This window comes from Talpa europaea (assembly GCF_964194135.1).
Source record: "Talpa europaea genome assembly, chromosome: 5".
NCBI lineage: Eukaryota > Metazoa > Chordata > Mammalia > Eulipotyphla > Talpidae > Talpa > Talpa europaea.
The window spans coordinates 69,131,483-69,145,624 of NC_140071.1; the positions used below are offsets into that span (position 1 = coordinate 69,131,483).

At 36.0% G+C, this 14,142-nt stretch overlaps 1 protein-coding gene across 1 annotated transcript in view; it reads left to right on the forward strand.

Moving 5' to 3' along the window:
* The window catches only part of MAN2A1 (mannosidase alpha class 2A member 1), a gene marked incomplete at both ends in the record, with an annotated part of 192,386 nt that overhangs the window by 149,367 nt on the left and 28,877 nt on the right, over window positions 1-14,142 (forward strand). The window contains 2 exons of the mRNA XM_084234307.1: window positions 9,478-9,611; window positions 13,610-13,751. Coding sequence (XP_084090433.1) covers window positions 9,478-9,611; window positions 13,610-13,751 — 276 coding nt within the window. The remainder of the gene's footprint in view (window positions 1-9,477; window positions 9,612-13,609; window positions 13,752-14,142) is intronic.

Below are 14,142 nucleotides of genomic sequence, written 5' to 3' on the forward strand. Positions count from 1 at the left end.
GTGAACATTAGTAGACCTGGAAATCAGCAAGTACCTGAGAGGATAAATTAGATCTTATAATGGATGATAAGTCAAATAAGTCAGCATGGAGAAAAGGTCATACAGTTGTGGGAATTATTACTACTTTTATACTTGATACTTCCAGGTATGGGCAGTTTTTTTAAAATATAATCATAATATCTGCTTTGTAGAAACATCTCCATGATGACCTACTAAATTTATCTTTGTTGTGATAATTGTCATTTAAATGTTTGTGATAAACTAAACAGCGTGTGTTAATTAATAACCATAATTGTCAGCTCCCAGTTAAATTGGATAAATTCACCATAACAACAAAAGTGAATACATAGTGGGAAAGATATCTTCACTTTTTTGATGAGTTAGTTACAAGCCAGCATATTCCCCAGACTGAAGAGGATATTTTCAAAATAGAAGTCCTGGTTGTTACCATTCTACTTCTGTATGGAAGTGTCAGCTCCATCACCTCTCTGTTTAGACAGAGGTTGCAGGCAAAGGGACCAGGACACAAATAGTGAGCAAAGTTCAATTTTAGCCCAAGAACCTGACCCGTGTTTTTAGAACACTCACTGAAGACCTTCCTTGTAATCTTGCTTTTTTTTTTTTCCCCAGGATTTATATAATTTCATATTTATGTCAGACTTCAATTGTACTTGTTTGAAGACTTACACACCTCTCTTTGGGTTCTCACCATATGTTTCCTTTTCCTGGTGGCCAGTGGCTATTATTTTAATCTTGATATAAGACCCTAATCACACATTGAATGCCAGAAATAAATAAGATAGTTGATTCTTGCTGGGGTGTAAGTGAGGACTCTTGCTGTCTTTCTCTTCTCACTACTGTAACCATTTGGATTTGGTGACTGGTGATAATTAGGTATATTCCTTGGAAAATTATACTTTGAATTTCAAAATTACTACAATAAGGTGACTTGGAAGAGAAAGTTAGACCAACTTAGATTCTGCTGGACATTGTTGGATTTGACTATTAAACATAGATTTTATCATTATCTGATGGTACAGAGATTGTACAGATTGAATGACCACCTAGGTTCTCCAAAGGCCATCACTTGCTCTCAAAGCCGTGAACCCCGAGGCTTTCAATCTGCATTCCTCATGTTAAACTCTCTGGATGTTTCCTCCACCTCATCTTTTATACGTGAGAGATGTGTGAGAGATGCCTTCCAGCTTTTTTCTGTGCAAACTGGAGTAACTTCTTGGATTCCTCAAGACTAGTGGTAAGCAGCTAAGAGAAGCGAGTGATGTCTTTTCTTTTCTGTCTATTCATTTCCTGATCCACTTTGGAGGAGAAGACTCTTAGAACACCAGTATTTCAAGATGACTTTTTAAGCCTGAGGCTATCGCACTTGGAAACATGTTAGCTCTGACCGGGCCCAGCACCTGATCTTTGACCCTGTTCCCAATTTAGGTTTACTTATTCCCACCCTTCTTAGACAATGTTCTTCCTTTACAAGTACTTAAAATTATTTTTTTAATGTATCAAAATAATATGTATGTACACTTTTGACAGAAATTTCACACATTACAGATAGAAGTTAAAATCCCCCTGGAGTCTGTGCCTTGTTCCTATTCGCTACTCAAAAGAGGTAATACAGATGTCTTCACAGACAGATGCACGTATCCAAACATGCACATGTAAAGATATATTGTGTTTGTGTGTCTGTTTTCAGTATAAAATTCATCACACCCTACAAATGTTCCAGTATCCTTTTTCTTAAGGCCTTTTTACACCAGAACTGGGAGCTCTCTCCTTTTCATTTGCCTACCTATTTCCCTCTAGGAAAAACAGTTGGCATGTGTGTCCCATTTTGCACTTGTTCCTGTGCAAGATGAACGTACTGTGCTATATTTAGTGCTCATAGAGAAGGATAAGTGAGGAGGAACTTATAAGTGATAACCATATCTTTAGTATTTAATATTTATTGTATTATTGACTTTTTAAAGCTTTGTGTTCTGGAAGGCCTTACCCTTAGTTTCATTTCATCAGTTTACAATTTCATAGTTCTTGTACAATATCAGATTTCAGATTGTGACCAGTCGCCTTTTTAAAAAATTAGCTAGAGGTCAACTTTGTACTTGGAGTTACTGCAAGTAACTATTCCCTTTATCCCAAAGTGACTTCAACTTTATCTACTGGTTGGTTTGATGATTGAGAAGCTTAGTCCTGATTCTGCCACTCTTGTGATCTGGAACGAAGAATTTTCTCAAGGCTTAGGGTTAGGTTGTGTGAGATGTTAGATCTAAAGAAAATAATAAGCATATGATACATAGTAAGGACTCAGCAGTCATTGGCTGTTGTCATTTTCCCATAGAGCTGCCGCCCTTCATTCAGTAAATACTTACTGCACACCCGTTATGTGCTAGAAACAGATAAATAAGACATCGTCACTACTCATGAGGTTGTTATATTCTAATATACACATATTTGCTCAAAATGAAAATAACCCATCTTGCTTTTTCATGTCAGCTAACTTCTACTTGATAAGGGACAGCCCCTCACATCTTAGCTAATTCTGTTTAATAGTGATTCAGCACCTACCAGAGACCCAAAATGGTGTTAAAGGGCCTTCCTGGTGGCACAGGGGGTTAAGACACAATCTCTGAAGCTATCTGCAGCCACTGCAGCATGAGTTTGATCCCCAGCCAGGGAGCCACCCACATGCACAGCAGACCTCTCCTGACTCGCCTGCTGCTCCCCTCAGCAGTGTATTTAAGTCAATCTGCCTGTTCTGCTCCCCATTCTGTCTCTGGTGAATCCTCTCACTCCCCATACCTCTGACCTGTGCCTCAGATTTTGTATGCATAGATGAATAAATCTTCAAAAAAAAAATGGTGTTAAAAACTGGAACACAAAGAAGATGTGTAAGACAGTCTGTGAGAAGCTAACAGTCTCCAGGAAGGAGAAAAATCAAGCTCCAGGATTCTGAAATACTCTTGACTTTTTGGGGGACAGCTTTCCGCCTGTGCTCTGGTCTAGTCTTACTTCCGTTGCCTGTTCTATTATGATAAGCAGTCTCCATTCTCTCTTCTTCAAGGATTCAGGACGCTTATGTGTTTTGTTGAAATCTGGGGCTAGCATCACCCGACTCCCTCATCCATGGACTACTCTTATAGTAGAATCCATTTATTCCCCCCACTAGAACTGAAAAACTAGAGGACCTTACAAAGGAAAATCAGAGGCCCTTAGAAAGGCCCGACAATCTTTGCCCAGATAGAATTGCGTTGGTAAAAGTGCTTCTTGCTGCTGCAAATATCCATCAGAACACTGGAACCATTGACTTGGTACCCTGCTTCCCAGGGACTTACCTCTTTTATCTCGTGAACTTTTCTGAGAATGATGTACCTTAGGAAATTCTTGACACAGAATAGGGAAAGTTGGTAATCCTCTTATCTTCCTTACCCAAATTACTCTTTTAAAAATAATATATTTTCTGTGGGATTCAGAGACACCTCCTTGCTTTAAGACCATTATTGGGGTTATTCAGTTTGTTCATAATAAGTATATAATAAGTTTTATCTTAAAAGTCTGTCCTAGCACACACTTTAAAGGGCTGTCTTGCTGATTGTGAATGGACACAGATGCTTTAAATGGGCTTTAGGCATTTATTGCCACAACAGCATTTAAACATAATACTGAACTTGGAAAAGATTTTCTCAATGGAAATAATTTATTATTGCTAGAGGTAACAAAACTATTAATTTTTTATTTTTCTTGATGCATGTTTTTTTGGTAAGTGTTTTCCAGAGATACATGACTGGAAATTAATGAACCCAAGGCTGTGTTTCATTTCATGTATTCTGTTGACCTGGCAAGAATATGCTCTCTAGAGAGGAAAAAATATAAAGCTGTGCTAAGGCTCCTAAGATGGTTCCAGAAGATTAGAATTTACTTGTGATCTGCCTGTCTCCCAAATGGGACATGAGTCCCTAGTGCTGCATTTTGTCTCCATAGCATCTTTGGTTCATTTGTAAACTTGTGTATTAAAACTCTATAAACTTCATTGGTTTTGGACAAAATTCATGTTAATATAAGCATACTGAAAGGAAAATTTATGTTTAAAATAATAAATTTCCATTTCAAGAATAAACTGTTACTCTATCATCTGTATATGTGATTTTTTTTACTTTTAACTTCCCAATAGTAGTGAAAATATTTGGACCAGTTATCTAGCTATTTTAACTGATCCTCCTTGTAATTCTCAGAATTACAACTTCCTAGTAATAGTGATATAGAACGTAATGTCATATGTATGTTGGCCTTGAGTTTTTTCCTTCTGAGAATGTGTGTGTGTGTGTATATATCTCAAAGGATAGTGAGTCTGACTGTGACCATAAACCAAAAATTAAAAAAAGGCACCCTTACCCATGAATGACATGCATTGTAATTTTATGATCATAGTAAGAAATTGAAATTTACTCTGATGGAGTTTAAGTTGGAAGAACATCTACTAGAAAAGAACTGTGAGCATTCTAAAACTCCTGTTGTTAGAGGCTTCAGACCATATAGTATTGTCATATTATTAATAATATTTTGTAATTTCCGGTGTGATTTTCATCTAAACCTGTTGTGCTTAGACTATCTGTGGTTACATTCTTTTTCACAAATTCCAGATTCAAACTTCCTTTTTCTCCTCCCCCACCTCTCAAGTTCCATAGGGCAGTCTTTGCCTTTTATTCTCATTTTTTCTTTTTAATGAGACAACATTAATGTACAACCGCGTATAGGTTTTAAGTGCACAGTTGCTCACCTCAGCAACTGTATATATCATCCCACTCCCATCACTAAATATACATTCACCATTCACTACCAGTTAACCTCCCTCCTATACCCTCCCATTTCTTCCCCCCTATTAACAACCATTCTGTTGTAAGAGTCTGAGATTTGGTTGTTTCATTGCTTTTTTCTTTATATTCCATAAATGAGTCAAATCATGCTGTATTTGTCTGTCTTCTGAATTATTTCACTTCGCATAATACCCTCAAGATGCAATCATATTGTCCCAGGCATCAAGATTTCATCTTTATATGGCTGAATAGTATTCTATTGTTTATATATACCATATCTTCTTAGTCTACTCACCTGTTATGAGACAAAAGGGTGATTTCCATATCTTGGCTATTGTGATAGTGCTAGAATCAGTTAACAATGAACAGCTACAATGAACAATTAGCTACAATTAACATAGGGATGTGTATATATATCTATATATCTTTTCAAAATTAGCATTTTAATATTCTTCAGGTAAACAAACACCTAGATATATGATTCCTGGATCATATACTATTTTCCATTGTGACTGCACCAATTTATATTCCCACCAACAGTGCACAAGGGTTTGCTTTTCTCCATATTCTCACCAACACTTATTTTTTGACTTTTTGATAATAGCCATTCTAACTATTATGAAATAAAATCTCATTGTGGTTTTATTTACAATTTGCTAGTACTAGTGATATAGAACATACTGTCATGTGTATGTTGGCTTTGAGTTTGTCTATGGTGAAATGTCTGTTTAGATCCTCTACCTACTTTTTAATTAAGTCATTTGTTTTTATGTCATTAAATTGTTTATATATTTGGACCATTAACACCTTGTTTGACTTATTTTTCCCATTTAGCAGGCTGCCTTTTCATTTTAGTGATGATGCTTTAGCTGTGCAGAATCTTTTTATTCTGATGTCCCATTTGTTTATTTTTACATTTGTTTCTCTTGCTGTTGGAGAAAATCCACAAACACATCACTAAAGTAGATATCAAAGAGCTTAATACCTGTTTTCGATGTATTATCTGATTTCAGATTTTACATTAAGTCTTTATTTTGAATTGATTTTAGTATATAGTGTAAGATAGTGATACACTTTTATTCTTTTGGATGTGACTATCCAGTTTTCCCAGCACTGTTTATTAAAGACTTTTATTTCTCTGTTATATGCTCTTTGATCATTTGTCATAAATTAGTTGTCCATATATGTGTGGTTTTATTTCTGCGCTCTTGATTCTAGTCCCTTGTTCCCTATACCTGGTTTTTTATTAACCTCCTGTAGCCCCGCCTTCCCAATACCACACTGTTTGATTCCTGTAGCTTTGTAGTATAGTTTGAAACCAGGGAACATACTTCAATTTTTGTCTTTCTCAGGATTTCCTTAGCTATTTAAGGTCATTGTGTATCCATACACATTTTAGGATATTTTGTTCCATTTCTGCAAAGAATGCCATAGGAATTGTGTTGAATCTATGTATAGCTATAGGTAGAATGGCCATTTTGACAATGGTGATTTTCCCAATCTGTGAGCGCTGAAAGTCTTTACATTTATTTTTGTGTATTCGTCAATGTCTTTATATTATAGTTTTCAGTGTACTAGCTAAATTTATTTCTAGGTCTTTCATTTTTCTTGATGCTGTAATAAATGGTATTCTTTTTCACTTCTCTTTCTGCTAGTTCATTGTTTACATATAGAAACTCAATGGATTTTTATGTATTGATTTTGTAGCCTGCAACTTTACTGTTTTTTTATTTCTTAACAGTTTTTTTTTTTTTAATTCTTTGGGTTTTTCTATACATAATACCATGTCATCTGCATATCGTAACAGCGTTCCATTTTCCTTTCCAATCTGAATTGCTTTTATTTCTATTTCTTGTCTGATTTCTCTGGCCAGGTCTTCTACTACTATGTTAAATAATAGTGGCGCAAGAGTGGGCATTCTTGTCTTCTTTTAATCTTAGAGAAAAAAATCGTATGTTTTTCCCATTGATTATGACATTAGCTATGGGTTAGGCATGGTATCCTGTATTATCTTTAGGATTGTTCCTTCTATTCCCATTTTATTGGGAGATTTTTATTTTTTCATAAATGGATGTTGAATTTTATCTAATTTTTTCCTGCATCTATTAATTTTTATGTTTAATTTTACTTGAATGAATTTGTGTATGTTGAGCTATCCTTGCATTGCTGGAATTAATCCCACTTTCTCTTTGTATATGATCTATTTAATGTATTGTTGAATTTGGTTTGCTAATATTTTCTGGAGGATTTTTGCATCTATGCTTATTAGAGATACTGGCCTATAATTTTCATATACTGTAATCTTGATGTCAGTGTTATGCTGGCCTAATAAAAGGAGTTAGGAAACATTCCCTCCTTATTGATATTTTGGGAAGAATTTGAGAAGGTTAAGTATCAGATTTTCCTTCTATGCTTAATGGCATTCACTAGTGAAGCCATTTGGCTCTAACTTTTATTTTGTGGGAAGTTTTTGATTACTGTTTCAATTTATTGTTATAAGCTTCTTCAAATTTTCTCATTTTTTATGAGTCTTAGGATGATGTACAATTCAAGGAAGCTATCCACCTCCTCTAAGATGCCTAATTCATTGGCATATATATGCTACATTACTATTAAGATCCTCTGTATCTTTTGGATCTATCATAAGCCTCCTCTTTAAATTCTGATTTTATTTATTTGAGTCTTTTTTTTTTACATTTTTCTTAGTGCATCTGGTCAAAAGTTGGTCAGTTCTGTTGATTGTTTTTTTTCAAGATAATTTATATTCATTGATCTTTTGTACATTTTTGTTTTCTATTTTGTTAATTTCCACTCTGAATTTTATTATTTTCTTCCTTCTACTGACTTTGGGGTTCGTTTCTTTTTCTTTTTCTAATCCCTTTAGATATAAAGTTAGATTGGTTTACTTGAGATTTTCATGTTTATTGAGATGGGCCATATTGCTATAAAATTCCCTATTTACTGAATTTCCTTTCTTCATTTACTGTCACGTTCTTTGTGCTCTAGGTATTCCTCTTGATTCTTAGAAAAAGTCTTCCTTAATTGCTCCTTTTCCTACCCCAGGTTTCTTTACACAGTTCTCTTAGTCTAAAGAGTGTGTTGATGATTAGCTCAGAGTGACAGAATGTGTGTAAAGGGTAGAGAGAGGCGGTTAATGACCGCCGATAAGTGTCTGGGATTCTTGGAAATTCAGAAAACCTCAGTTGTATGAAATGGAATAGGACCAGTTTCTTCTTTTGATCACATTCTTCTTTAAAAAAAAAAAAAAAAGATTTATTTGTGGTCCTCCCTGGTGGCGCAGCGGGTTGAGCACAGCACTGTGAAGCTGTCTGCAGCCTTTGCGGCATGGGTTTGATCCCAGTCAGCCATGGAGATACCCACATGGTGCAGCAGACCTCTCCTGTCTCGCCCGCTGCTCCCCTCAACATTGCTTTCGGTCCATCGGCCTGTTCTGCTCCCCGCTCTCTCTCTGGTGAATCCTCTCACCCTCCCGCGCCTCTGGCCCGTACCCCAGCTATTGTAGAAATAAATCTATAAATAAATAAATATTTATTTGTTTATGCATACAACAACTGGGATATGGGCCAGAGGTGTGGGGGGAGAGAAGATTCACCAGAGACAGAGTGGGGAGCAGAACAGGCAGATTGACTCAAATACAGTAGCGAGGGGAACAGTAGGAGAGACAGGAGAGGACTGCTACGCCATGTGGGTAGCTCTCTGACTGGCCAGGGATCGAATTCATGCTGCAGAGGTGGTGGATAGTTTCGCAGTGCTGTGCTTTAACCCCTTGCACCACCAGGGAGGCCCGTTGATCATATTCTTAATTGTTCTCCTTCTTAGAAGATCTTAAGATTTTACAGTGAACATGCAAATTGATATTAAGAGCATTGGATTTCTTTGTAAACTCTCCTCTCCATCTCTGAAGTAGATCTAACCAAAGAATCACCTGAGCATTCTCAAGAGAGAATGAGATAGAAATTTGTAAACAATGTAGTCCTATGCAATAAATGTTTCATGCATCTGGGATCTTTCCAAGATGTTGTCTGCTTTTATATAGCAGAGGGAAAATGAATCATTCTATAACAAGGGGTTCCTAAGAGATATCAAACTCAATTAAAATTGATTTAACTTCTGGGGACCTGTCCAGATTATACTATACAACTACAAATATGTTAATACCAGTTTTGGCGATAAATCATTTCATTGGCTCCCCTGTCTCTTGAACTAACAGACTATAAATTTCTTACTGCTCAGAATTTCCAGTACGTAAGGAAAGAATGGTGAAGAATATGACTGGAGTGGCTGCACTGGGTAATGGCAATGTAGAAAAAGGTGCACTGAACTAGAGTATGGCTGGCCTTTTCTCCTTTTGAATGTCTTTCACTGTAGGACACTTTGGAGAATCATTTACATGTTATATCACCTACATTTATCTCATCCCAATCTCATCATCTTTCTCTTCCCATTAGTGAATGTTAATCTACAACTGATGTTTTAGAAAAGGATATCTTTGAATTGTGACACTATTTAGCTTGTGATGAATGGTAAAGTTAGGAAATCAAAAAAAGCAATTTGTAATTTTGGTAGGAATACTGAGTAATAAAGAGAGATAGTTTATCTCTTTCAATTAATGTGTATATTCTTTTAAATTTAGGAATAGAAGGACAGTCTCTGGAAGTTTCCAATATTGTGGACATCCGAAAAGAATATAACCGTGAGATTGCAATGAGGATTTCTTCTAACATAAACAGCCAAAATAAATTTTATACTGACCTAAATGGATACCAGGTAATGTTCTTTTAATATATCTAAGTGATGGTTATGCTAGTGTGAAGCTTTTATATATGATAATGAGCAGTTAATTATGGGTTCTTTGAAAATAACCTTAAGAATTACAAATTATTTCTAAAATAAAGCTGAATTTTATTTTTTATGAATTATTTTAGATAATTCTTACATCATTTTTCATTTTTGCATAATGTATGCATTTTCATTTTGGTTATATTCCCCATACAATTCCCAACCCCTTTTTCTGACCCTAATCCCTCTTCTTCTCTCCCCACTCCCCACTGTAGTATGTCTCTGGTCTATAGTTGCTTGTTGATTTTGATTTTTACTTTTCGCTATTAGTCTTTTTCCTGGTCCCTTATTTAGGTTTTCTAAATTCCTACTGTGAGTGAGACCATCTGGTATTTTTCTTTTTCTTTCTGTCTTATTTCACTGAGCATGATCCCTTCCAACTCCATCCATGTTGCTGCAAATTGCATGAGTTTATCTTTTTTAATTGCTGAGTAATAGTCCATTGTCTATATATACCACATCTTCTTGACACAGTCATCTATTTTTGGGCATTTGGGTTGTTTTCATAGCTTAGCTATTGTAAATAGTGCTGCTATAAAGATAGGGGTGCAGGTACCCTTTTGAATTAATGTTTCTGTGTCCTTTGGGTAAATACCTAGGAGTGGAGTTGCTGGATCATATGGAAGCTCTATCTTTATTAGGTCAAGAAATCTCCACACAGTAAAGCTGAATTTCAAAAGAAACTTGTAGCCTCTGTATTCAACCAGAATCCCAAAGTTAAAACAAATGTTTGAGAGACTATTTTTAAAACATTTATTTATTGGTAGGTATGTCTTTAATCAAAATATTCACCAAATAGTTTGAAATGGTAATAAGGCAATTGATTCATAAATATTTTTCAGATTGTCAGTTAGATAATTTATTACAGAGCTTTTGATTGTTACCTAAATACCTGTATTCAGAGTGTATACATTATAGCATGTCTTTGACATGATACTATTAAAACCAGGTTTCTGAGGCATTAGTATTTTAGAAATTTTTGGAAAAAGAAGAGTAGAAAAAATTTCATGACAAGTATTTTTTTTTCTGTTCTGTAACTAGAATGAGTGGAAGAAATTATGCTTATTTTCTCTTTTATGATTTCCTGCAAAAGTTAAATTTAATCCTTTTCCAAAGCATAAAATTTGCAGCATACATTTTAAATTAACATGTTAATTCTACTACAGCTGTTTGGTTGTTAAATGAAGCTCCAACTTTTTGGTGATTCATTTTTCTTTTACACAAAAGAAAGACTTTTCTTGAAATCTTACAGAAGCAATTATTTCTATGTGTGGGTGTACATATGAATGAAAAAACTTAGTGAAAATGAATAAAAATGTTTATTTTTAAGGATCGTTCATTTGAATAAATTGGAAAATATTATTTTTAAGTTTATAACCTAAATATTTCTGCTTTTAAGAAAGACCATTTTTTTAAGATTTGAAAAGAGGAATACTTGGGCAAAGCTTGGTATCTTGACCCAACGAAGAAAAAAACAAGTTATGGCTGTTTGCAACGAAGAAAAAAACAAGTTATGGCTGTTTATGTATATGTCTTTTTAGGGCCTCCCTGGTAGCGCAAGTGGTTAAGGTTCAGCACTATCAAGCTATCAGCAGCCACTGCTGCATGAGTTTGATCCCCGGCCAGGGAACTGACCCATATGGCACAGCAGACCTCTTCTGTCTCACCCGCAGCTCCCCTCAGCAGTGTATTTCAGTCAGTCTGCCTGTTTTGCTCCCCAGTCTGTCTCTGGTGAATCCTCTCACCCCCCCATACCTCTGGCCTATACCCTAGTTGTTGTTTGCAAAAATAAATAAAAATACATCTTCAAAAAAATAAATAAAATGTCTTTTTGTAAGTTGAAATGGGAGGATTGGAATTGAAAAGGGGAATTCTTTCACCTAGTTTTTCTTTTTTAACATTTTGCAGTTTTTTTCTTGACCAGTTTATTTTTTTTAAAGATTAAGAAACCAACATTTCTTTTTTAAATTTTTGTTTGTTTGTTTGTTTGTTTGTTTATACAAGCACTGGGTACAATCAGAAGCGCGGGAGGGTGAGAGGATTCACCAGAGCCAGAGTGGGGAACAGAACAGGCAGACTGACGAAATACACTGCTGAAGAGCAGCAAGCGGCAGGAGATAGCGGCACGCCATGTGGGACCCTTACCCAGCAGCCACGGATCGAACCGGCTCTGCAGTGGCTGCGGGTAACTTCCCAACCTGGTCCTCAACCGCTGTGCCACCGGGGAGGCCCTTTGACCAGTTTATTAATTTCATAGCACTATGATATAAATACCTCGGACTAGTGGTTCAAAACAACAAAAATGTATTCTTTCACAGTTTTGGACACAAAGTCTGAAATCAAAGTGTCGATAGGACCACACTCCCTTCCTTGTTTCTTCTAGCTTCTGGAGGTTTCAAACCATCCTCAGCACTCATTCCTACACTTAAAGACACATCACTCCAATCTCTTCCTCTATTGTCACTTGGTATTCTTATGACTCTAAATATGTCGCTGTTCAAATTTTCTCCTTCTTACAAAGACAGGAGTCCTTGGATTAGAGCCCTCTCTAATCCGGTATAACTAATATGTACAGAGACCTCTTTCAGCTTTTGGGTGAAAATGGACCAAGGTTGGGGGAGCGGGGGAGCTTGCAAGACACTGTTGAGTACAACTGGTAAGTTGGAGGACATACCACAGGGTTGTGAGCATTAAAGATTTCCTCTTTTAAATACCCAATACTGGGCCTCCCCTGGTGGTGCAGCGGTTGAGCTCTGGGCTGCGAAGCGGCCCGCAGCCTCTGCAGTGCCGGTTCGATCCCCAGCTGCCAGAGAGGGTCCCACATGGTTCGCAGACCTCCCCTGCCACCCGCTGCTCCCCACAGCAGTGTACTTCTTCTTTGGTCTGACTGTTCTATTCTCCACTCTGGCTCTGGTGAATTCTCTCACCCTCCCACGCTTCTGACTATACCCAGTGCTTGTATAAATAAATAAATAAATACCCAATACTATGTTTTGTTGATGTTAACTTTGTACTTCCCAACTTTAAGGACATTAAAAGACATGACTTTTTTTTTTTTTTTTTTTTTGTGGGACCCTCGCCTGCGGCCGGGAAACGAACTGGTGCTGCAGAGGCTGCTGGCAGCCTCGCGCTCAACTGCTGCGCCACCAGGGGAGGCCCAAAAGACATGAAATTTTTATGTTGTATGAATAAGATTCCTGATTCCTGATAGCAGGGTCTCCACTTGATGTCTCCTTCTGAAGACTGAGTGAGTCTCCGTGACCCAGACTCACTCAGTACATTGTCAGTGTTTATCAAAAAAATGAATTTAGAGTGGTATTTCATGCATTCAGATACAAGACCAATAAAAATTGATATTTGAAAATTATCTACATTGAAACTGAACAGGAAGAGTAATCATTGATTAGTTTTTTAAAAATAAATACTCATTTGGTTATTATAATGTAATGTGTTAGAGGATTTGAGGAGGAGATCTGTGGTATTTAATAAAAGTGATTTAAGAATTATAAGATATTTCTTGAAAGGGAATAGAAAGATATTATGCTTAGCATTCATTACAAAAGCAGTCTGTTAGATTTAGATCAGAAATGAATACTTAATACCTTTATAACTTGTTTTATGCAAATATTGGAGGGTTTAAAAGACTTTTGTTAAGGATTTTTATCCCGAGGAATGCCTATTTGAAAAATCTGGACAAATTTTATCTCTCTCACTTAAAATTACTTTCTAAGATCCTCATGTTTTTCTTTATGTTGTTTTAAGGAATGTTTTAATTTTTAAATTAGTTCTCCCTCTGACTGAGAAAGGAAGTTGTACCTTTTTTTTCTTTTTGGAAGAAAAGTCATCTGTAGTCAATACTAACTTTTTAAAGTACATATGTAAGTATTACTGATTTGTTTTTTTAAGAGAATTGCTTGGTCTTACAGATTCAACCTAGAATGACAATGAGCAAATTGCCTCTTCAAGCAAATGTCTATCCAATGACTACTATGGCTTATATCCAGGATGCCGAGAACCGCTTATCTCTGCTCTCTGCTCAGTCTCTGGGTGTTTCGAGTTTGAAAAGTGGTATGTATTGTTTAGCTTTTTATTCTTATAAATTTCCATTCCAAGTGTGTTACTTTTTGTTGGTCATATATTTTGATTATTATCTTCAGATTTCTTGTTTTGAAAACCATACTATTAATTTTGGAGGATTGTGAGAACAATATAAAATAATGAATTTCCTCAGTCTTCAGAAAAAGAATGGAAAACCTAAGACCCTGCATCATGATTATTTTTAAAGTTAATTCACTACTCTTGGTAGCTGGCTATTTGCATAAGTCTCTTGTCATGATTTCATGGATAAGGAAATTCAGACCCCAACATTTAGATAATTTGCCTGAGTCTGCAAAGGTGGGAGATTATAGTTCAAGCTTAGGTTCTTTTCTGTTTCAAAATCTTTCTAGGTCACCATGAC